This window comes from Pongo pygmaeus, chromosome 14 (genome assembly GCF_028885625.2).
Source record: "Pongo pygmaeus isolate AG05252 chromosome 14, NHGRI_mPonPyg2-v2.0_pri, whole genome shotgun sequence".
In the NCBI taxonomy this organism is placed as follows: Eukaryota; Metazoa; Chordata; class Mammalia; order Primates; family Hominidae; genus Pongo; species Pongo pygmaeus.
Window position 1 is genome coordinate 84,658,110 of NC_072387.2, and position 25,609 is coordinate 84,683,718.

The 25,609-nt window shown below is 36.7% G+C and overlaps 1 protein-coding gene across 4 annotated transcripts in view; it reads right to left on the reverse strand.

The window, feature by feature from the left end:
- Positions 1-842: 842 nt before the first annotated feature.
- The window catches only part of TBC1D4 (TBC1 domain family member 4), a 197,249-nt gene continuing 172,482 nt past the window's right edge, over positions 843-25,609 (reverse strand). For all 4 annotated transcript variants that reach the window (XM_054446949.2, XM_054446951.2, XM_063650941.1 and 1 more), the window contains 7 exons: positions 22,534-22,692; positions 18,484-18,642; positions 15,581-15,825; positions 11,099-11,258; positions 8,299-8,468; positions 5,132-5,308; positions 843-3,187 (listed from right to left, as the gene is read on the reverse strand). In XM_054446949.2, coding sequence (XP_054302924.1) covers positions 2,954-3,187; positions 5,132-5,308; positions 8,299-8,468; positions 11,099-11,258; positions 15,581-15,825; positions 18,484-18,642; positions 22,534-22,692 — 1,304 coding nt within the window. In that variant the 3' untranslated portion in view covers positions 843-2,953. The remainder of the gene's footprint in view (positions 3,188-5,131; positions 5,309-8,298; positions 8,469-11,098; positions 11,259-15,580; positions 15,826-18,483; positions 18,643-22,533; positions 22,693-25,609) is intronic.

Here is a 25,609-nt window from a genome sequence, read left to right on the forward strand (position 1 = left end):
AGGAAGAATTATTTATGTAGCAATTTTAAGTAGGTACAATCCAAACCATGCAGATCTTTTTTGTTTGTTTGTTTGTTTTTCTTTTTTTTTTGGCAGAGTCTCACTCTGTGGCCCAGGCTAGAGTGCAGTGGCACGATGGCTCACTGCAAGCTCCGCCTCCCAGGTTCAAACTATTCTCCAGCCTCCTATAAGTAACAATATATGCCTCTCCTACTCTCCTGAGGAGCTGAGATTACAGATGCACACCACCACGCCTGGCTAATTTTTGTATTTTCACTAGAGATGGGGTTTCACCATGCAGATCTTATAAAGCAGCGGTCCTCAACCTTCTTGACACCAGGGACTGGTTTCAGAGAAGATAATTTTTCCACAGACTGGTGGCAGGGGATGGTTTCGGGATGATTCAATGATTCAAGCACATTTATTGTGCACTTTATTTCTATTATTATTATTATATCCTCACCATATTATTATTATATACTCAGTACAATGTAGAATTAGTGGGAACCCTGACCTTGTTTTCCTGCAACTAGACGATCCCATCTGGGGATGATGGGAGACAGTGACAGATCATCAGGCATTCGATTCTCTTAAGGAACACACAACACAGATCTCCTGCATGCACAGTTCACAATAGGGTTTGCGCTCCTATGAGAATCTAATGCCGTGGCTGATCTGACAGGAGTCAGAGCTCAGGCAGTCATGCTTGCTCGCATGCCCACGACTGCTGTGCAGCCTGGTTCATAACAGGCCATAGACAGGTACCCAGGGACCCCTGCAGTAAAAGACTCTAACCAAGAGCTTCTTCTCTCCCGAAAAGTAACAGTATATGTCAAGAAAGCTGCAGCAATATATTTATTGCAAAGGAACTAGACATTACATTAACCTGATGAAGATGTAACAACGCATGAAGCATAAGTGGTGCAACATTTTTTAAAAATCACAAATGAAAAAGAAAATTCATTTTCAAAAGAAAATATTGTATCCAAGTCAGCTTAATCTCTGAACACCATAATATAACTCTTAATGTTGATTCTAAACATCCAGGATAAAGTTTACTTTAAACTAAATAACAGAAAGAAAAGGTTTCTTTCCAAACTTTCCCAACAGATTCCTTGGCTACCATCTGTGTATCACATCCATAAAGTAATTTTCATCAACAGACAGTAAAAAGAAAAAACCCCTCCTACAAATAGAGAAATTCTCAGGAAATCAAAGCAACAAATCAATTAGTAGCTCCCAATTGAATGGGGCAGACAGAATCAGCATTTTCTAGAACTTAGAAGTTACATTAACTTTATTAATAAGATTTTGTCTTTTAAGAAACTGTCTGGATTCAAGGGCACACTGAGCTATAACAAGTCATTATATACACACTGGGTAACAGTGTAGAGAGGGTTTCAGATGTTTGTCATCTGTTCATCAACGTTTTCTGAAACCCCTAGAGCTTTACTATTCTACTCTATAATAAATTTTCACTGTGTATAACAAACTCCCTTTGAAGAAAATTACCCCAGATAATCCATCTGTGAAAATACAAGTACTGCAAAAAGCAGTGACGATAAATACTTTTTGGAAAGGCAAAAATGCTGCATCAACTTTCAGAGGCACTATCATAGAATCATCTCTGAAAAAGAGAACTGCAAATGTACTTTGAAAATTACTTTCCTTGCCTATACCCAGCATGCGTGAATGTCATCTAACAAGTTATTTGTAGGCTGAGGAAGTGAAGAGTTGAAATGCAGAATTGCAGGTTTTAGTTGAGCTGGTACCACTGGTACCACTTTCTTTTTCACTTCCAATGGATTTCAACAGTTTGTTCCTAAACATTTCACAGTTCTCAAAACTTTTCACATAAAAGGGGAAGATTATTAAAGCTTATTAGATTCTGTCAATTGGTCAAAAGAAAAAATGTATTTCAAACACAGCTTGTCATCTTTGGAAAAAATCAATCATAATTACATTTCCATATACTGAATTTAAGGTAGAGAGACCTAAATTACGAGCACTCACAATTTGGTGGGAAAATGGCAAATCCTTGTCATTTGGTGACTGTGGCACCAAATAAAGAGGAATTCATACACAACTGAATGAGTTATTTAAATTCAAAAAGCAGAAAGCTAATCTAGACATTTTATGTCCTAAATTAAATTTTTCAGGTGTGATATTTTTAGTTTGAGTAATAATGCTGGTCTAGTTTGCTAAAAAATTAGCGACATTCTCCTTTACCTTAAGCTGCGTAGACTCAGCCACAATGTCCTACTGTCTCTTTAGGTGTGTTTAAAGTAATGCCTAACCAGACTCATAATGCATGTAGATGCAACATGCTAGTTGGCACAAAGCAGGCAGGGAGAAATGACCCTACCTTCCCAAAAAACTCACAGGAGCATGACTAGTAATCATTTTCCTCATATAGACAATGTCAGTAGATATTAAGACAGATACACATAAAGTTCATAAATGTTTCCACCTTTTCACCATTGAGTGAAACATGCTGTTCTTTGGAGAAAAAAATACATTCATTTTTTTTCAAGTATATTGCAATATACAAAGATGCTCTGGCTTTGTTTCACTATAAAGACAAAAAGATTTCACATATGTCCAAGGGAAATTTCAGTTTACCTTTCCTTTGGTGTGGATTTCATGAAGTTCTGACTAAAAAAATTAATCTAAATATACATCTACTCATTTTATCTGAAAGCATGAACTATGTTCATTTTATATATATATTTATATGTACATAGCAACAACAAAAACCAGTCTACATATGTCCAATGGCTTAGGATTGGCATGCTCTGATGAGCACGAGGTCCACCTGCTGTGACTAGGGGCTCAGCACCAGTATTAGGTGTTTCCATCAGTTTCAGGGTCCAGCCTTGGGCCAGCGGCATGCAGGCTCTTCCTCTCTGTAGTATTCTAAGGAGCACTTTCTGCTGAGGCCGCACCTCTTCAATTATGGCTTATTTCCTATCTTGGCTTTGTTGTTAGGGTTGCAGTTTAGGTCTCTCAGCAACAGTTCACAATTGGCTAGAGCATCCGCGGGCAGCAGCTTCCGGAGTTGCTCCACTGTCTTTTGATAAGCGATTTTTTCTTGTTCCAGGGTCCGGATTAAAGACTTCATTTTGGTCTCTCTCGTCAAAAGATTTTCCAGGTTTGATTCCAAGGCCTGGATTTTAGCATGAGCTACCTGTTTGGGGGAAAAAAAATCCTCCAAATCAAAAATTTGATTTGGAATCAAATGTCTTGCTAAAGTCATGATTCATTATAGTAGCAGCCAGTCCTTACACATATTAACCAATTACTTCAAATTACTTAATAAAATATTATGTGAAGCAAATACTCTGAAAACCTACAGGAAACGATGATTTATTAGGTTTCACAAAGAAGTAACTATGGAACTACCATGATTCATCTCTTCTCACTGAATACACTAATAATTCAATACTAAATAACCCCCCTCACGAACAGTAGGAATCCTTATTCTACACCCACTGGTGTTCCCCTGAGTGAGTGGGATCTGGCCTGGCTGAAGGAGAAACAGGAGATTCCTGACACTATCTTGCAGTGCTAAAAGAGATTTTCCTTCTCTGACTGAAATATGGCGTTCTCTAAACATACACTTGGGCTTTCATCAGTATTTATAGATGTGAGGGGTGGCCAAGTAACTGATGATGACTACACTGAACTGTCAGGGAAAAAGTCTACAACGGTTCAGAAGAATCACTATAAAACAGGTACAAACCCACCTTCCCTAATAAGGGCAAATAATTAATCACCATTGAAATATCCAACTAAAAATGGACAATATACTAACCATTTATTTTTCTTTTTGAAAATAGAGTATGTTGCCCTTTTTTGAATAGAAAAAAAGATTTAAATTTTCTATGAGCTAGAGCCAATGTAAGACAAAGCGAAGGAAGTTTAGTGTTCCCATTCTTGGGAAGCAACTACTTTAGAGATCCCTCATTTCTAACCTGTCTCTCCTGACTGGTCTGGACAGGGGACTCACCATATAGAAGCAGAGTTTTAGTGTTTTCCAGTTTGTAGCCAGGTGCAGTGTTGGGGAAATGGAGAGGAGGAGTAAGTGGAAACCTAGGAGCCATTAGGCACTGAAACTCCCCTGAAGTCATCTCCCCTGAAGACTTCAGAAGGGTCACCTGCTAGCCTCCCTCCCGTGATCACTCTTAAGCCCCTCCCCTCAGGGCATGGCTACACAGCACACATCATACAAGTTGCAAATACAGAATATTACTTTATAATAAATTGCTTATTGCATGTATAAGTGTGAGCTTAGAGACAGATATATAGTATTTCATATTCTCAAATAATTGTGAACTCCCTGATGGCAGGAATGATGTATTAATATTACATGTAATATTTGCATGTAATTCAATTTACCTAGATATGTCTCCCTCTCTTTCAATTTCCATTTTAGTCTAGACAACCCTCATCATCCGCAACAGATTTTCACAAGTGACTTCTAGCAGGTCTCCTTACCTTCTCTCCCATCTCAATCTGTCCTCGTCAAGGTTCCCAGACTGATCTTTCTACAGCATGGCCCAAAACCTTTGAGAGATTTCCCTCTTGACAGGATTAAAGCCATGTTCTTTGGCTTGACACTGAAAGTCACTTACAATTCTGCCTCTATCATATTTACCCTACCTCTCCCCAACATCTGTCTTAAATTGGCACCAGGCTAACTCTGCTGCTCTGCCATGTCCTCCTTATTGATGCCACCCTCCTACCCAGCCTGACTTAAAGACCCTCCTCACTCATTTTTTCCACCAACCTTCCAGATTCCAGCTCAAGCCCAGGTCCTTCACAACTTCATCAATTTCCTACATTCAATTCTTCCTCCCTTTAACTTAACTAAATATCTATAACATGCAACAGGTATTTAAGCAGATTCCACTTTGAACTGCCATTTAGCTATTTTGTGAGGGTGCATTTTTTCCAAGTAATGTTTAATTTAACATGTCATTTGTAGCCCCAGAGCACTTGGACAGTCTGATACATGGGCTCTTGGTTAGCAATGGTTCATTCCACACACATATCCCTTTCATTCCTGAGGTAGTTCTGGGCATGCAGGAGGGATTAAAGTACTTCTTTGCTCAAATCTTTATTTCTTTACCTGTAATTTTTCCAGGAGGTCCATGTTTTGTCTTTTCAGTTGGCTATTGGCCCTCTCCAGCTTCTCCAAAGGTTCACTATCCTCACAGGAATATGAATATTCCTGAAGCTCATCCTGTAGCACATGATATTCCACCTCATAGGCATGCAACTGCTTAGAAATATCCATCTCAAAAACCTGCCATGAAAGTATCATGGGTTAGGCTAGCCCTTGATATGTATAACAAGATACAGCCTGTTTATCTTGGTATATTTCATGTATATTTCCAAATACTTAGTAATGAAGAACATTAAAGCATAAAAAAGGAAAAAAAAGTGTAACTGTCAATACAAGAATAAATTAGATATAGCTTACACTGTCAACATAAAAACAGCTCTTTTTGTGAAAGAAGAAATTTTTTCTTTAAAAACAGGACAGATTATTTCTATGCAATTGAAACATTCTCATGAAGCCAAGTCACTAGAATAAACTAATGTCCAAGTGTATTTTGCAGCCAAGATATTCATAATCTAGTAACTGTCTCCCAAAATGTAGTATACTAGACAAACAACATTAGTTATTGAGTGATTATTATGTTAAAGATAATCTCTGCTGATCAGTAAGCAAAATTGCATAGGGTACTACTGTAATAAAGCAACCAAAAGCATTTCTAATTTATTTGCCAATGGAGCAGAAAGATCTTAATAAAATTTTTCATCCATTTGCTATTCCCTGTAAGCCTCTTAAGAGTCATTTACATATTGTACCGCACAGAGAATCCTCAAAATTGCACACTGTGAGCACTGTCCAGGGCTATAAGGTTTAATTAGGGCTGCTACTGCTCTCCCATATCACCACTAAATAGGAAGGTCGTTTGCTTTGAAGCTAGATGACAGTTACTCCAAACTTCCTAGGGGGAAAGAGAGACAACAGCTGCTATTCAAGCAATGGTGTCTATACTAACACTGAGAAGAGAAAAGAAACCACAAAAAACCTGACTTACTCTACTACTTACTACTAGAGATACTCAAACATTCGAATTTTAATAAGAGAATTTCTAGACTAACTGGTTATCCTCAAATAACCATCATCTTTTCCTTACTTAGTGGGTATGGATACAATGGATTATTACACAACCATTAAAAATGATAATATGGATTTATATTTACTGGAAAAAAATCTACTCTATATATCTTTAATTATAAATCAGGTTCCACAATAGTATATATAGTATGATTTCATTTATGCACAACTTTATACATTTTTATATGTATATATAAGCAAAGAAACATGTAATAGAAAGTTTCAAAGGTTATCTCTAGATGTTGAGATTTATAGTTACTTTTATTTTCTTCTTTGTGATTTTCTGCATTATTTGCATTTTTTTCCAGTGTCCATAAATAAAGTTCATCAAAGTCTCCCTTAATATCAGTATTTCATTCCACAGTACTCAACTCTAATTGTTAGGAAATTCTCTTTAATATCAAGTTCAAATTTACCTGCCTATAAATCCTACCCATTAATCCTAATAGTAATCTGTAAAGCCAGGCAATTTCCTCATTAATTTTAGAAGGGAGGTGATATCTGATTTCAAATCTCTAAAAGCATAATATCTGATTCCAGTCAAGAAAGATATTTCTGAAAAATTTATAAACAAGTGAATATATAAATAAAAGCTATACTTTTCAGCTTACAGAGCATTTTAACAAATACAAATTATTTATAGATATTTGTGATTTAGATTCCATGTAATGGAAATACAATTTTATATATATTAATATAATAAGAGTTCATATTTTAGTATGAATTACAGGGTACAAAATACTTTAACATATTGGTTATATTTGCTCCTAAAATAATACAAAACTATAATAGAATCTACTTTTGTTATTCCCATTTTTCAGAGGAAGAGGTTGAGACTCAGAGAGGTTGTAACTTGCCCACAGGCACACAGCTAGTAAATGGCTGGGCACCAGAACAAGGTTCCGAACTCCCTTTCTCTAAACCCTATTGTCTTCCTGCCATCAAAAGCGCCTTCAGGAAAGTGGTAAACTTTATCAATGCTCATAAAGCATAATTGTCAAATCCATCTATCTGCTCTTAAGCTTGTCCACTGCAACTGAACAGCAGCAATATATAGCTACCACTCACCTGGTCCCTATGAAGAGTCAAGGACTACACATATGGTGTGCAGATGCCTCTCAATTTGCTTCTCAGATCAATTCTCTGCCCTCACCCATTCTATTGTACCCTGGCAGGTAGACAGTTCCCCACACTTACTTTCTGGCTGGCTTCTGGTTCAGTTTGGCAAACAGAAGATGCCAGCACAAGATCAGAAGGGGCAGGAGAAAAGGGTTGGGTATTTCTTCCCTGATCCTTCTCTGCCTAGTTCAACAAGACCACAACAACCAGCACAGAACCCTCCTCCACAGTTCCAGCTCTCCCTGGGCCTAGTAACACCATTATATCCTCCACTTAGCCCCTCTGCAGCAGGGGTTTGAACAGTTTCCCTATGTTACTAGTTCCTTGGCACCTGGACATCTGTGTTGGATTCCCTTAGGCCTACCCACACCTTTATAGATGGTTCCTTCATTTGAATCATCGGAGGAAGAATGTTTCCTGTAGGGACAAAGACTGACAGACCAAGTCTCCTCACTGAAGCTTCATAAAACCTCTCAGATCAGTATCATCCCATTCTGGAACTTGTCCAGTACTGTTCCGTTCTGGACAACCAGGGTTTGGATGATTAGGCTGATGTGCGCAAGCCAAACAACCAATTAAAGAGCCAGAAGTAGATGCAAACCCAATACCTTCTAATTCCAAAGCCTGTACTCTTGCCACGTGTCCTCTTCATGTATTTTACAAAATAATTAACAATACAACAAAGGCAAGAGGATCTGATTTTATTCTCAGGCCTTCCTGACTCTGTCAGTTCTATCTTCAGTTTTAGCATTGGTTTAAACTGAAAGGATTCCTGAAAAACTCATTATGTAGCACTAAACAGCATATTCTGTGCATAGCCAGATAGACAATGTCACAGTGTAGAAATTTCACAATAGTCCCCTTTCTAAATAAAATGTATCTGATGAAAATACCTGTCAAGCAAAGCTACATTTTTATGCTAAAGCATTTAATATATATTCAGTAGAGAAAACTGCTATATAATACTATTAGCATTTAAATCATACCTGGGTAATAATTTTTTCCATTTCAGAGGTATTCATATCAGGTAGCGTGTTTTTAAGAAACTCAACAATATTTTCGAAGCTCTCACATTCCATTATAAGTGTCTCTTGGCTGCTCAGTAGGCTGAGTGCAACCTTGAATATAACTTCAGTTCCCTGAAGAAAAATAATATCTAAAAGAAGAGATATAATTTTCATGATCAAAATTATGCATCCACTCTTGTAAAAAGCATGCTATTTGTGCTAAAGGTTTTTGTTTACTTGTTTTATGTATTTTGCAAAAGAAAACTGGTCAAAAGCATGTAGCTTTTTTAAAAACAATATAACTAAACATATAGGAGATGTTTTAATATTCCTCTTAAGAATCTCAGATAAAGCCAGGGTAAAAAATGTTTTAATATTCCTCTTAAGAATCTCAGATAAAGCCAGGGTAAAAAAGGACAAAGTGTATATCTGTCCATGAACTATTTGTAATTTTTAATGCCAAATTTAATGGAGACTAGGTAAACCTCAAGGACAGTTATTCAACTGATATTTAGATTTTTCTTCACAACAGGAATACAAAAACAAATTAACATAACCAATGAGTACTATTCAAACTCTCATTACCATAATAAAAAGTAAATGAACCAGCTATGTAATTAAATCTATACCACACCAGGAAATTAAAAAAAAAAACACTTTAAAAGAAAAATTAAAACAAATGAAAAACATACAACCTCAATCAGGAGAGAAATATAAGAGCTACTCTATCTCTAAGCCCTGCTTTCCTACAAATACAAACATGCAATACTTTTGAAAAGTATCAAGTACTAGTCTGGGCGTGTTGGCTCACATCTGTAAACCCAATAATTTGGAAGGCTGAGGCGGGTGGATGGCTTGAGGCTAGGAGTTCGAGACCAGCCTGGTCAACATGGTGAAAACCCATCTCTACGAAAAATACAAAAATTAGCCTAGTGTGGTGGCACACGCCTGTAGTCTTAGCTACTCGGGAGGCTGAGGCAGGAGAATCGCTTGAACCCAGGAGGCACAGGTTGCATTGAACTGATATTGTGCCCTGCACTCCAGCCTAGGCAATAGACCAAGACTCAGTCTCAGAAAAATAAAAAAAGAAATAAATAAAAGTATCAAGTACTTAGTACTTTTTAATGAAAGTTTCTCTCAATCTATGTCATTCTTTAATCGATAATATACAACAGGGAGTCTTTAATGAAGAGGGAACCATAGAATCATTATTTCAAACATAGTAATTCTTCTTGCTCATGCACCTTTCCATTTCCTGCCAATCTCTATTCTTTTATAAATTCAAAGAAGAGAGTTGAACAGCTATTGTATAGCCAACAGCATCATTTGTATTCTCATAACAAAAAACTGATACTGAGGACATTTGTTTCTTGAACTCTTGATATCAAGCTTCCAAGGGTAAGTCAAAGAGAGGTGCCCTGAAACATCATTTTGATTTGACAGACTATTCTCTGGGAAGAAAAACGTATATAAACAAAAGGATTTATAGAATACCCATTAATAGGAACCCAAGCTCCAGAGAAAATGTCACTGTAGAAAAGCAATAGTGTATATTCAATAAACAAGAGAAATCTGGTGAACATTTGATTCAGCGCATTTTCACTTTACTCTTTTGCTGCATTTTATAAATTGTAGTAACACTAATGCAGTGTTTAACTTTTAAACCACAGCCCTCAATAAGAAAGATATAATATGTTGTAATCTGGTATATATATACATTACACATATATCCTCAAAGCAAATTTCTCCAAACAACATATTTCCTTACTATTTGTAATATTCCCTAATATCTTCACCGAATGCTGTTTCATTTTTCAAACACTGGCAATGACCTACAATGGCACCAATACAATTTGACAACAAGCTACAATTTAACAGAAGTGCAGTTGTGAGTGAATACTGACTGCTTTGCCCATGTCTACTAAATAGATGATCAGAACATAAAAATTAAGGGAGCCCTTTCTAAGGCTACTGAGGTCCTAAACAACATCATTAGAACAAACCTCTGATGAAGAGTTGGTTGTTATTGTTGTTGTTGTTTTAATTTTTGCTTTTAAATAACAGACTTAGACTCTAAGTATAAAGACTTGTGAATAGATTTAAGGGCCTCCAAAGGGGACATAAACCATGTTACACTCTCTTTTTATTCCCAATGCCAAACACTGTGCTTAGAGCAAGGCAGTTACTCAGTAACTTGCCCTGAGCTCTACTGACTGTACTTAGTGTTTTCCCTGAGCCACCAGTCTTAGAGACTGTCCCCCAGCACTGCATTGGCATGAAAGAAGAGTCACATGAGCAATGAAACAGGATGTAAAGTTATTCTGTTAACAACAAAAAGTCAGATTAAGAAATGCCATTAGAAACAACATTGATACAGTTAAGAACATATTTCTCTGTGTTTTGAATGCAAGATGAAGAAGACAATGGGGGTAGAAACATGTATATAAAAATCTGGAAAATTATACAGAGTCTGTCCCTAGTCCAGATTTTAGGAGTATACTCTCTGATTTTTAGGCACAAATGAAAATAAGAGCTCCATTACAGCTGACTCAAATACAAGAGCCCAATTCCTTTTTCCCTTTTAATTTCAATTTTATGTAAGACAAGTATGATTTTAAGTTACTGTCAGAATAGAGCCAGGCACATTTATTAAATTCCATTAGCAATTTGCTATTCTGTATAACACATGATAAACAATAGGGGCATCATATGGCTAGAAGTAGAAGTATAGTCCTTGGAATAAATAACACTGTTCCATTTAATTACAGGCATCTCTTACCAAAAACTCTGGCTACAAATCCTAATGAAAATTGAGAGGCAAACAATGTGAGGAACCAGGGGGCAGCATAAAGACTGGGGCTGATTTCATTTTCTTCAAGGTGATTGTAGAGATCTCTGTGATAGTCATGAAGGAGCCTGGACAGCTGGTACATTTGGATCTAAAGTTAATTTGGAGAAGAAAAAAAATATTATGCGTTTATCTGCATGTGTATCAAATACACTGATTTTAATTTTATTCTAATATTTAATAACAAATTCACATATATAAGTAGTATTACTTTATTTTTATGATTTCAAAGTTGATACTAAAATCTAAGTTCACTTAACTGAATTCATAAAGAAAGTCACTGAAAGTCTATCTAAGAAGAGTGAGCAAGTTTCTCTATCACGTGTGTTTGAGCATCACATACATACATAGAAATGGAATTTTTTCTTCTGTAGGGAGGCATTGCTTTTGGAACTTAATGAGAACAGTCTGGGCTCAGGAACCTCATAGAAAATCCCTTCTAATTTCAGACTAATTCCAGAAAAGCCTCCGTTCTAAAGAATCTACCATGTTCAGTGCAGAAGCTTATTTCTATTTACTGAGACCAGCATGTGATTTATGAAAGAGTTCTGGCTCGCCAGACAATCTGCACTGCTAGGATAGAATTAAAGGTTAGAATGTTACAGGGCCAGAAGCTTGAGATTTATTTCTAATATTCAAGTTATTCCAGCAGCATATTTTTCATGACAAACGGGATTAAGGCAAAAAGTGCAGTTGTTTCTGAATGTTTCTAGAACTAAAAGAAAAAATTATTTCATTTGGCTACTGAGTTGGTTCCTGGCATTTCAGAAAACATCATAAAGACAGCATACAGAAACTTTTAAACTCATATCTGTGATACTACAGATAAAGCAGTAGTAAGTAACAAATTCATGATTTGTGTTTTAATTTAAATTTTTATCCACACAGTTAAGAGGTAAGTGATGGTTCCCTGATCAGTTATATTGGCTTGACATTTTGGTGTAAAAATGTATAAAATGTTTTATTAAATCTAGCAGAACTTCTTTCACTAGAAGAAATTATTAAAACATCACTCTTAAATAGCTCTATGATAATACATAAAAATAACCAATTATGTTGTGAATTCAACAATTATTTCTAGAGTACAGAACTAAAAATCAACAGACTCCTTTGGAAAAAAATCAAAAACTATGCATAAATACAAAAAATTGTTTGTTCAATCCTTATCCACAACAAATATCTTTAGAAACTCTGTTTCCACACAAACTGTAAATAAAAGGGAATTAAAGAGCCACAGGAAGTCATACTATAAAATAAGAAGCTTAGCTGGAGTCAAACAGAAAGTTTTTTTTTAACGAGATTATTATCTCAAAAAGTCATGTTGAAAAAAAACATACATTTCCTTTAGACCATTTACATCATAGAAACCAGAAATTCTGAGCATCTATCAACAAAAGAATTAGTATTTTGGTAAGCACAAAAATCAAAAAAGTCTAATTAGCAGCATAAAAAGAAAGCACGTCATCAAAAGCACACTGTTCTTGTTCACTTGTGATTATAAAAAGAAGCAATACTTCAACATTTAATTTTTTTTAAGAGAATCTTATTTCCCACCTACTCTGCCGCACATTCTCAAATTGGGGTTAAGAGAGTTTCTTCCATCAAGGGATATTTGGGCAAATAAGAACACAATTCAGGCTTCCTTCAAAGAAAGCTTTAATGATAAAATTCTATTTGCCAAGAACAAATAATTCTTCAATTCCACCTTACAGATACCAAGGCAAACCTGCAGATTAAAGAGGTGAACTGGAGAAGGAAAGATGCAGAGAGAGAGATTACAGGTAGGGGAGAGAAGATGAAAAAAAAGTAGAGACCAAAAACTTCAGAGGAAAAGATGTAATGTCTTTATGCTTAGCACGGAAAGCAGCAGAAACAAACGTGACAAGATACAGGTATTTAAAGTTGAAAAAGACCTCAACCCCCACATTTTACAGATAAGGTAACTGAAGCAAGATTTTACACATTTTACAGATAAGGTAACTGAAGCCTGGAGCACCCAAGCCACCAAGAGAAGCAAGAAATCAGAAATCCTGTGGAGTGAGTCCAAACCCACTGCAAGATGCATTTAAGCACACTTCTCAACATCCTATTGGCTAGACCCAAAACAGTACCTCCTGGCTCTAGAAACTGGAAAAGTGTTATATCTTATTTTAAAATGCAAAAGGACCTATTCTCCTAGAATAAGGTCCCCAATACTGTGGCCCACAGCAATGATGTCACCAAAGATTTTTAAACGTCCGCATTTTCAAAATTATAGACATAAAATATTTCTTGGTACGTATAGGCCATATTAAATGAACGTATAAATCCAATTTACATGAATTTTTGTAACGTCAAATTGATGAATAATTTTTAAGTTGAAATATCATTGTATTTTTAAACTGATAGCTATTATCTTTTTATCTGTGGACCCGGATCAAACACTACTCACAGGTACTTCCCTGTATCTTTGAAATTCTACTAATAGCTACCAAACCATTGTTTCTGAAAATCAGAATTATTGAATTCCTTACAAGACCATCTGATTCCTATCTGATATTAAGATACAGGTGACCAGGCACAGTGGGTCACGCCTGTAATCCCAGCATTTTGGGAGGTCAAGGCAGGTGGATCACTTGAGGTCCGGAAGTTTGAGACCAGCCTGCCCAACACAGTGAAACCCCATCTCTACTAAAAATACAAAAAAATTAGCAGGGTGTGGTAGTGCATGCCTGTAATCCCAGCTACTCGGGAGGCTGAGGCAGGAGAATCACTTGAACCCAGGAGGTAGAGGTTGCAGTGAGCCAAGATCGCCCCACTGCACTCCTGCCTGGGTGACAGAGCAAGACTCCATCTCAAAAAAAAAAAAAAAAAAAAGATAAAAAGATACAGGTAAACTCTTTAGAAATAAAAAATAAAACTTTCCACAGTTGTTATTTGACTTGTTAAACCTATGAATAGTCATCAATGAGGAATCAAATCATACGAACTCACACCAGAAAACCTAATGTTCATAGCAAAGCCCTATCTCCCCAGTCAAAATTTTACCTTCAGAAAGTAAAGAAAAATGGAATACTTCATCACCATTAATATTCTCAAAAAATATCATTTACTATAATGCTCAGAATAAAAACACAATACATTTGTTATACATTGGCAACTGAGATATTAAAGGCAAAAACTCATCTCTGGGAACCAGAAACAATAGTATATTTTAAAAGCATCTTTAAACTATTACTTCTTATCTAAAGCATAGTATTATGATGAACTGGGAGTCATGCATACCTCATTTCAAGGGAGGAAAAACCTGAGAATCCTCTTTAAAGTCTTCTTTTATATTTTTAACCACTGAAAGCTTTAAATTGCCAGGCAGTGGTTGTTTGAGGTAAGTATCTATAGACAAAATTTAAACTGCTTATTAGCAACCAACCCACTTAGAGAAGTGATAAACTAGGAGAGAAATGTGCAAACAGGGAGTCTGAGGTAGGCTAAAGACAGCAGTGGCAGTTAATACCCCACTCAAAATACCTGAAAAATCTTAATGGTGCGTCTTCAGAGCCTGCCAAGAAAAGCAGACTCAGTGGCTCAAGCCTGTAATCCCAGCATTCTGGGAGGCTGAGGTGGGCGGATCAGCTGAGGTCAGGAGTTCAACACCAGCCTGGACAACATGGTGAAACCCCATCTCTACTAGAAATACCAAAAAATTAGCCAGGCATGGTGGCACCTGCCTGTAATCCCAGCTACTGGGGAGGCTGAGGCAGGAGAATGGCTTGAACCTGGGAGGTGGAGATTGCAGTGAGCCGAGATCGTGCCACTGCACTCCAGCCTGGGCAACAAAGCAAGACTCCATCACACACATACACACACACACACACACACACATACACACAAGCAGACTGAAAAGGCACCACTGGCTTTCACACTTTTTCCTCTGTAAAGGCCTATTTTACATGAAGATAAAGGAAGGGTGATATCAATGATAAGTTCAAAAAGAACCATAACATGGTATCTGCTATTTGTGTACTCAAAAGTAAAGGGATAAAGACACTTTCAGGTTGTAAACAAAAGATCTGTGAACCTTTTCAATGAGAAGTTGAGTAAAAGTGAATAAAGATGACTTGATACCTTCTCCATGTAACCCATAGACTTAGGGCATAAAGGATTGGGTCCTCATCACCTACCTTTCTTAAATTACTTATTTACTCACTTCAGGAATTTTATGGAAAAGGTATCCTGCCTATGGGTCTCATACACTTAGAAGTTTACCTAAATAGCAAATCCCACACTAAGTGAACTAAAACATGCCCCAATCTTTACCCAAGTTCTAAGACAATGGCTCTACATTTCTTTAAATCTGAACTGTAATAATTGAGAAGAGGGCCAGGATTTCTGGTAATAGTCTCACACCTTCCTCGGGAAGCACAAGTGCCTCACCTGCAGCGACATCATGTCAGGTCTGTACTGCTTGCGGAAGCCAAGGTCATACATGAGGAATTTCAGCATTTCAAAGGCTTGCTCTTCACTCATGTGCAGAAGCAGGACTCCAGCCACAAAGCTGATCCCCTGACAGTATCCCACTTCTTTGTCCAGCAAAGAATAGGCTTTCAGGAGGTTAAACAGTGACAGCTGCCCTGGCCCAAGCTGTACTGAAAAGTAAGGGTGAGTAGGAAACGTCCTTCCTGCAGAGGAAAAGAAGGAAAATATTTTTTGAAATGTCCTCATGCCTTGGAGACCACAGTGAAATTGCAATTCAGTGACCTCCAAGAATAAACACACACTCTTTCCCAAACCAGTGAGAGTTGCTTGGAGTCGCCATGTAACTAAGAGTCTCTCTCTCTCTCTCTCACCCCAAGTCCTGCCAGGCTACCATACCATCTTCACATATATGGTGTGGGAGGAAACATTTTATGCTAACCAGTACTTCTTTCCAAAAAAAAAAAATACAATAAAATAAAAATCCACAAACCAATGATGTACCCAGGAGATACCAGGAAAATGGAATATAAATTTTATTCTGACTATAAAGCGAGGCAAATTCTAATTCATATAAAGACTACCTTCTAAATGAAACCAGAAGTCTATAAGAAATATTATATTATTTAAAAGAAAATCTTCATAGTCTATAAACAGATTTATTTCTGCTTTTCTTATGACACTGGAGGGACTTTTTGGGTTTGTTTGACTTTACATTCAGACTGTCATTCAGAAGAAAACTGCTTTTTCAACTATCGTTTGCTCTCTGCTCTTAAAATACCTCCATGAGACACGTAAACCACTTTTCTTTTTCAATATCTAAAAATATCAAGGAAAATAAAGGGTCAAGTCAATTTCAAATAAATTCCCCTCTAAAATATACTTCTAGGTATAAAATTACCACAGAGACACTTGAGCTGGCAATGTGAGTCCTGCATCACTAAAAGGAGAGTTCTATACACAGAAACAAATCCGTCTTCACATCAAAGCTGTCTATATTGGTATGGGACTTTCCTAGTGCCACAAAAATGAAGGGGGATGTTAGCTTCCTTGTGAAATGATTACTCATGTCATTTAGAACTTGCAAGAGTGCCAGGTTTTAAAATGTTTTCTCCCACATATGCTTAAAAGTGATTTTTTTTCCAGGAACCAATAAGATTAATTCTGCAGAGCCAGTAAGAGGAAGATATGAGAAAATAACAATTGCATGCTGAAGAAACACAGATGGCTACAGGCAGAGCCAAATAAGCCATTTTTAAAATTATGGTTTTACTTTCTCACTTAAAATTTTTACTAAGGAAAACTATAAATACACTTTCTATCCATTAACTTGATTCTAGCTCCATTTTTGTCTGACTGTAATATGATCTCATTCTCTCTCTTTAATAGGACATCGTGACTAACCCTGATTGTATCATCAATTTATGGTCAGAGAACCACAGATTTGCTTGGGAACACAGGGATTGCCTTGTTCAATGTCCCCACTTAGTAGAGAGGATTGACACTCAGAAGGAAGGTAATAAGTGTCTAAGACCACAATTAATGGCACAATCAGCACAAAAACCCATTTTCAGTTTCTCTGTAAAATCCCCTTTTTAATTCTGCTGGGCTCAAAAAAATAATTAACTGAGCTGGGTCCTTTCCCAGCAAGAGCCATTTGTCATCCAAAAGGAACAGAGGTAAAAACTAGGGTTTGGCTAGTGATTTTTCATATGCCCTAATATAAGATGACCCCAAACATAAAGTAATCTTGTATTTTCCCAAATGGGCCCAAATAACATATCTAGCCACCTGACATATATCAACTTTTAGGAGTACAAATAAAGTGGTCAAATGCCAATATATAATATTTAATCTAATAATGTAGATATTTTAAAATAATAAAGTATGTTAGAGAAAAATTAGAGACAATATAATTTTTAAAAATCAAAGCATTTTTATTTCCATAAGTTATTTGAAAATCAGCATTTAAGAAGACTGCTGGCTGGGCACAGTAGCTCATGCCTGTAATCCCAGCACTTTGGGAGGTCGAGAACGGTGGATCACGAGGTCAGGAGATTGAGACCATCCTGGCTAACACGGTGAAACCCCGTCTCTACTAAAAATACAAAAAAAAATTAGCCGGGCGTGGTGGCGGGCGCCTGTAGTCCCAGCTACTCAGGAGGCTGAGGCAGGAAAATGGCATGAACCTGGGAGGCGGAGCTTGCAGTGAGCAGAGATCACGCCACTGCACTCCAGCCTGGGCAACAGAGGGAGACTCCATCTCAAAAAAAAAAAAAAAGACTGCTTTATGATTCTGTCACTGGAAATTCTCTGCCAGGTCATGAGTACCCATTTCTACACTATTAGCGCAACTAATGTTTCACTCACCCTATAGGTGTATAGTCGTAATTTCCACCAACATAACCATTTATCATGCTGCTTTTTAAAGTGACATATAAAGGATTGTTTTCAGCAGTGTGTCCAGGAATACCTAGTGCACCTTTGTTAAATTTTTAACCTATTCTAAGCTATTTCAAAACCGGCATTGATTAAGATACAACTATCTTCCCTAAAAAGTCAGTTGTTCAAAATGCAGTAACTGAGAGCACCCCATAATATGACCTTTACAATAATTTAAATATAAGATGGCTCCCTTTGCAGAAGCAAAGTTTTGGGGTGAAAACTTCATTTAATACGCAGGCATTTATGGGATCGTCAATCAGGTATAAGGCCAACTTGCCCTCAGTAAAGGACGAAGTCAATGGCTCTGCATATGCCAACAGGTGCTCTTTATCAGCACCAAGAACAAACAAAAACCAAAAAACTTAACAGAAGGATCAGCTGTTTACTTTTGTAAATTATAATCCACATGACAAACATACCTAAATCCACGAGAATCGCATGCTGCTGAGCAGTGAGCTGCTTCAAAAGTTCCTTATAGGATATGTCAGGAGGCTGTTGTTTATTAGGCAATCTGTGTCTGAGTCGGTACTGTAAAGCCAGGAACTGCCAAATTTCTCCTCGTCGACTTTTGGGAACTCCTACAATCAAGGAGATAAATAACCAAGGCCTTGAACTCTGGAATGAAGTTGCTAGATCCCAGCTGATTCACTATATAATTCTGGTAAACAGGCAGCTGTATGTACTGCATGCTTCCCTAAGACCACACAATATAATTGACAGAAGCATATTTTGACAAGCTGAATCCTACAGCTCTTGATGTCTTGCAAAAGAAAACCCTCACACAACACTTACAATAATGACAATATTAACAATAACATCACCCATCGCTGACTGAGCATTAATAAAACATTTATTGAGGGTGCCTAACTACTGAGCACATGCACTCAGAAAACAACTCAACTATAAGGTAGGCAATTACTATTAGGTCCACTTTATAGACAGAAAGCTGAGGCAGAAAGAGATTAAGTAATTGCCCCAAGTTCACCCGGCTAGGAAGTGGCAGTTTAGAATTAGAACTCCAAAAGTCTGGTTTCAGAGGCCAAATCCTGATATCCCAAAGTGTATTACTGCCTACTTTCACTCTTTCTTTGGCTTGAGGATAGCAACAAATGCTAACCCTAATTTACAACTCTAAATATTTGTCATCAGCAAGTAACTTTATAATAGAGAATCAAATAGCATTCTTATATGGGCGTTAAAAATGAAAGAATAGGCCAGGTACGGTGGCTCATGCCTGTAATCCCAACACTTTGGGAGGCCAAGGTGGGTGGGTCACTTGAGGTCAGGTGTTCGTTACCGGCCTGGCCAACATGGTGAAACCCTGCCTCTACTAAAAATACAAAAATTAGTGAGCGTGGTGGCATGCACCTGTAATCTCAGCTACTCGTGAGGCTGAGGTAGGAGAATCGCTTGAACCTGGGGGACAGAGGTTGCAGTGAGCCGAGATCGCACCACTACACTCCAGCCTGGGAGACAGAGCAAGACTCTGTCTAAAAAAAAAAGAAATAATAGAAGTAGTAAACAATAAGAAGGCGTAACTGACATGCTCCAGAACAACATTCGGGCTTTGAGAAGAAAATGCTTAGCACATATAATGAAACATTAACTCTATTATGCTTGAACACCAAAATGTATCACAAGCAGTTCAAGGACACTATGACTATGTTTTTTATGCCAAGGGAAATGAAGTAAGCACAGGAGGGACAGAATTCAGTTCTGCACAGTGCAGGCAACTTTATTTCACTCACTAAGAGTTTTCGGTTTGGACAGATTGAATCTGCAATGGGTTCCTTTGCTCCAGCTGGTCAAGGAAAGGCTTAATGACAGTAATATCTTCTGACTGAATGCCAGAGTTTGTACAAGCTGAAAGTATTATTGTTTGACAGGTGAAACCGAGGCTTATTGGCATGACTTATGAGGCCTCTACAATATAGCTCCAAACTACCTTTTTAAGCACCATTACTTCCCAGTCCCTGATGTACACTAGACGCTTGTGGTCATTTTTGCTTCTCCAGTTTTTTGCACCTCCTGTTGCCTTTATGGAATTCCAAGCTCCCTCACTTGACTACCCATTGTACATCTATTCATCTTTCATGAATGAGCTTAAGTGTCACCTTTTCTGTTGAAGCTCTCCCTAACATCTCAAGATGTAATCAGTCCCTTTTCACATACCATTTGACTCATACTTTAACATTACCATATTAGATTACAGTTAGCTCTATATTGAAGTTTTGTGTCTTTTCCCTGCTTAAATGGTCCTTGAGAATAGCAAGCATATTTTCATCTCTGTATGATAAAATCCAAGAATATACCTTGCTGCTTATATATTTGTTGAATGAATGAATGACAGCATAAAAAATGTCATTTTCAGAAGGTAACTATCAGCCTACTAAATGAACCACTGATAACATGAGTGGGCAGTTTTATTATCCAACCAATAATAAATGTACAAAAGGCGACTTCATTCCAGTCAAACACACATTTATTGAGCATCCAGTATGTAGCAGAGAATAAAGCAAGGCAGTCAGGATGCCTCATCATTGAGTGATGAATAAATCCATTCTCAGAAAAATCACCTCATTCATTCATGCATCCATTCATTCATCCAGTAATGAGTGCAAGATACTGTCTTAGGTGCTAGGTGTGCAGCAGTGGGGTAAGAAAAACATTCAACAAATACATACATAATTATTAAACTGTAAATTATGATTAAGTATAATTAATCATGAAAAAGAATGGTAAAGTACAATGAATTGATTTTGGTGGGGGGGCAGGGGTGGTGCTCTGAGGAAATGGTATTTGAGGGACCTGAGGGATAATAGGATGCTCTGGGCTTAAAGCGCAGGCAGCAGTCACTCCAGGAGAGGACCGCATGAAGGCCCTGAGATGGGCAGAGGAAAGGGCAAAAGAAAGAGTGAGAAGAGGATGGGGTGGAAAGAAAGGGAGATGGGAAATGAGAATGTAGAGAAGGAAGGAAGGAGAGTAGGGAGGGCTGGAACATTCCATGCAAGAAACAGCAAAGGACATATCAGTGCTCAAAGTAAAACAGAGCACACAATACAAGGTAAGGAGAGATGAAAAATTAGATCAGAAAGGACAAAGGAGATATCATAGAAGAATGGTATGCTTTGGCTGTGTCCCCACCCAAATCTCATCTTGAATTGTAGCTCCCATAATTCCCACGTGTAGTGAGAAGGACCTGGTGAGACATAACTGAATCATGGGGGCAGTTTCCCCCATACTGTTCTTGTGGTAGTGAGTAAGTCTCATGAAATCCTATGGTTTGTTAAGGAGAAACCCCTTTTACTTGGTTCTCATTCTCTTTTGTCTGCCTCCATGTGAGACGTGCCTTTCACCTTCCGCCATGATTGTGAGGCCTCCCCAGCCACATGGAACTGTGAGTCTATTAAACCTCTTTTTCTTTAGAAATTACTCAGTCTTGGGTTTGTCTTTATCAGCAGCCTAAAAATGGACCAATACAAAGGCCTTGGGCACAGGGCCAAGAAGTTTAAACAGTATCCAATAAGAAATGGGAAGAGAAGCACTCCTAAAATATCTTTGAAAGTCATGCCAAAAAATGGTGTGATCTACATCTCACAGACATTCTGTTAACCATTATTGTGTCTCCCAAATAAAGCATTCAATAAAAATCTTCAGGATTTCCATATCTTCAAGGATAAAGAACACTATATTAAGTCAATGCAGCAGCTTTCAAAATAACACTTATCTTAATTTAAACTTAACGGTGGTTCAACAGTCTCACACATTAGCATAGGCTTTTAAAACAACATTCATTATAGAATTTCTTTGGGTATTTTGGAATTTTTATTTTACACCCACAGTTTATGCAGGCTATGGAGATTCTAATTTTAATATATTTAATCTGAGTCACAGAAACTGCAACAAAAAGTTGACTTATTAGTTTTATTTTTAAATTTAAAATTCTTAAATATCAGCATCTTACACGGCATAGCAGCAATAAAAGAATAAATGCAATATAATGGCTAAATAAAAGCAACTTCTCCAAAATTAGTGAAGAAATGAATGGATGAAAGAAAATTGATTGATTACTTAGCCAGAATATAAATCTATATATAAAAATACATACAAGTAAGTGTATATACACAGTCATGTAAATATACACATATATGTAAATGAATACTTCTGACCAAATGATGAAAATGAGTCAAGTTTGAAAGACTGAATTATTAATATTTTTATGGCAGTGATCAAAGATTTGTATCAATGCACACACTTCTTCCTTGGTAAACACCACCACCACGCTGAAAATAGGTTTGTGCCACCTCCTCAGAGACAGTCACTAAACTACAGGAAGAAACAAATTACTTCTCTTTTTTTACTAAACAAAACACAAGGACAAAATTACTTCTGAGCTCCACAAATTAAACAAAAAAAATTCCACAGGCTTTTCTTTAAAAAACAAAAATTATTGAGATTATCCCAAATACCTTCTTTAAGAAGAGTATGAATATCTTCCATATCACATCTGATTTTAGCTCTGCAGTTTAACAACTTCTTATCCCAAGTTATTAAGACCTCTTTCTGACATGCACCAACTTCTTCATAGTCTAATTTAACTTTTCTGGATTGGAGTTCATCTCTGCTTGCTAAGGAAAAAAGAATTTACGTAAGACCAATGTGTTTTTCAAATGCAAAATTTTAAACATTTGCTTGTATTTGTAAAACCATACCAAATGACTTTCAGGAATCAACTGGTAGTATATCTTAAAAAGAAAATTTAAAACAAATTGAGGATACATGAAAGGGTCTCAAGCTTTGAGTCATTTCATGTGAGAAAAAAAATGAGGAATAACTTCCTAAGGAGGTTTTACTTTGTATCTTACATATGGCAACTCTGCTAAGTATAAAAAGTAAACCGTGTTGATCATTCTATAATTTTCCATTTTTCGACACCACTGAAGTGTTATTTTATATGTGCCATACATGAGACGACAAAGACTCATGCTCATCTTGATTTGAAAAATATATGACCATAACATGATACATTTTTGTAACTGTTTCCAAAGTTCTCCATATTACCCTTAATAACTAATAAAATTAGCTTATGTGTTCCCGTGCATTATTTTCTCTTTCGTTTGTTTTTGCTTTTGTTTCTTAGAGACAGGGTCTCACTCTGTACCCCAAGCTGGAGTGCAGTGGTGCAATCATAGCTCACTGCAGCCTCAACCTCCTGAGCTCCCATCTCAGCCTCCTGGGTAGCTAGGAGGACTACAGGCATGCGCCACTACACTTGGCTAATTTGACAGACTTTTTTGTAAAGATGGGGTCTTGCTATGTTGCCCAGGATGGTCTTAAACTCCTGGCCTCAAGCAATCCTCCTACCTCAGCCTCCCAAAGAGCTGGGATAACGTGTGAGCCACTGCACCCAGCCCTCCTGTGTTCACTTGTAATAAACTTAAAAAGAAAAATTCCTTTCCCGGAAGTTAACACTAATTCTATTTTTTAAATAATATAGAATTCTCTCTGATTTGATGGTCTAACATACCCGCCCAGAGCTCATTAAAAGAAATGTCTATAAAAGCAACCAGTATCTTGATTTGTTCTTTATCATGAAAAATTGATTCAAAAGAGAAGGAAGAGCGGACACAAGAGTATACTTCTTCTCTTCATTAGGATCACGGTGGACAGGAACGTCTCAGAGCAATCTGTATTCATGCATGCTCACAGCGCTCGGCCACCTTACCTCCTGCAACACAAATCTTTGTCATGCATCCCAAGTCCTCGACAGCACAAAAACAACAGCATAATGAAAGTTACTCTTTACTTAGTGTGTTTGAAACCATTTCAAAAGACTTAAAATATCTTATAACGAACTGTTATTCAAGCAAGGCAGTAAAAATTCCTACTTAAAAGTCCAAACATAATCTAAAGATAAATCGCAGTACAAAACTGTTCCTTCCGGATACCACAGATGGCTTTCTAACACTGTTTAGCTTGGCTGTTCGGCTATTTGCTTTATATTTCTCTGATAACCAAGTAATTTTTTAAAAGGTGTGGGTTTATTAAGGCTAAAAACAAATATACTCCTATATATAACTTTACTAATTATTTTCTTCACGATGGACAAAACATAATTACTTCCTTAGAGTTTTTCTCTAATCTTCTCTAGATTATTGATCATTTAAAATAATCACAAGCATCTGCTTACGTGCCAGCCGCACACCCTGAGGATAAAATGGTGAAAAGGGACAGTTAATATCTGTCCTTAACTGTTTAACTAGAAGAGACTAAAGAACTATCAAGAAATAATTATCCATTGGTTAGAATTTTCATAGGTTAAACTATTTTTTATCTTTGTTATGTAGGCAGAGAAACAGAACCGATAAAGGTTTCTGAGAATGTATTCTAAATGTCACCTCCTTTCTTAACCTGTAAAATCATATAGTATAACTGACCCCAGAATACACAGCAGCCATTTATGTAAAACATTCCATTTCCTTATATTAACATACACAGCTGAGAAATACTGTGGGGTGCTGGGGAAAGCCCAAGAACCACGATGAATAAACCTGAGTTTTGGTACTTGCTCTGCCAGTATGTCACTATTTGACCTTAGGTTAATTCTCTACCTTCCCCAAGCCAGTCACTACTTCTGCTGTAGAATGAAGAATCTAGCTAAGTAATCTCTAAGGCTATTTCTACTTCAAATAGCCTATGATTCTGAAACTATCTTTTGATATTTAATATCAGATTTTATTTGTACATACTCCCAAGTGAAATATAGTTTCATGCATTAAATTTTTTGAGGGAATGATGACCATCTTCTTTTTTTCAACCTCTTTTTCTGAGTTAGTTCAAAATATAACCACTTGCTTACAAATATGAATTCAATTTCTTTTGAAGCCTGTGAAACCTCAAGTGGGCAGACCATTTATCAAACTGAACTTTTAAAATTATGCTAATGACAAGTAATAGCATTTTTAATTTTAAAGAAAAGAAGATGTATTTCCAAAGGATATTTAAAATCCTATGTACTTTTCACTCTGCTAACAGCAATTTTAAAAAATATGCTCTTGCAAACTATATATTGTTAAAATAAAAAATTAAATTGAATCATAGGTGTAGTAACAGCAATCTTAAGGTAAATGATAAAGTCAGAAATGTGGGATACCTGTACTAAAAAAGCTGTATGATAAGACAACAAAATAAAAGCAAGTGAGAGAAATATCTAAATTATACTTGTGCCAATAATCTTAAAAGTCAAACGGACCACTTATGTTAAATGTTTCATTTTACAAGTGTAAAAATGAGACCCTTTCAGGTTAAGTGATTTTCCCAAAATAATGAAATTTATACATTTTTTGGATTTTTTAGCATCTCCTTGTATGTGGTTCTATCAGTACTGGAGTAAATTATATCATTCTTTCAAAGGCTGAAAAACACATTCCAAAGCATTTGGTAATCATAAACTTAGCAATAAAGCACCACAAACAGTACAAAACCTATTATAAATTATTTGATTATAAATGTAATGATTTGAATATAATTTTGTTAAATAGAAAA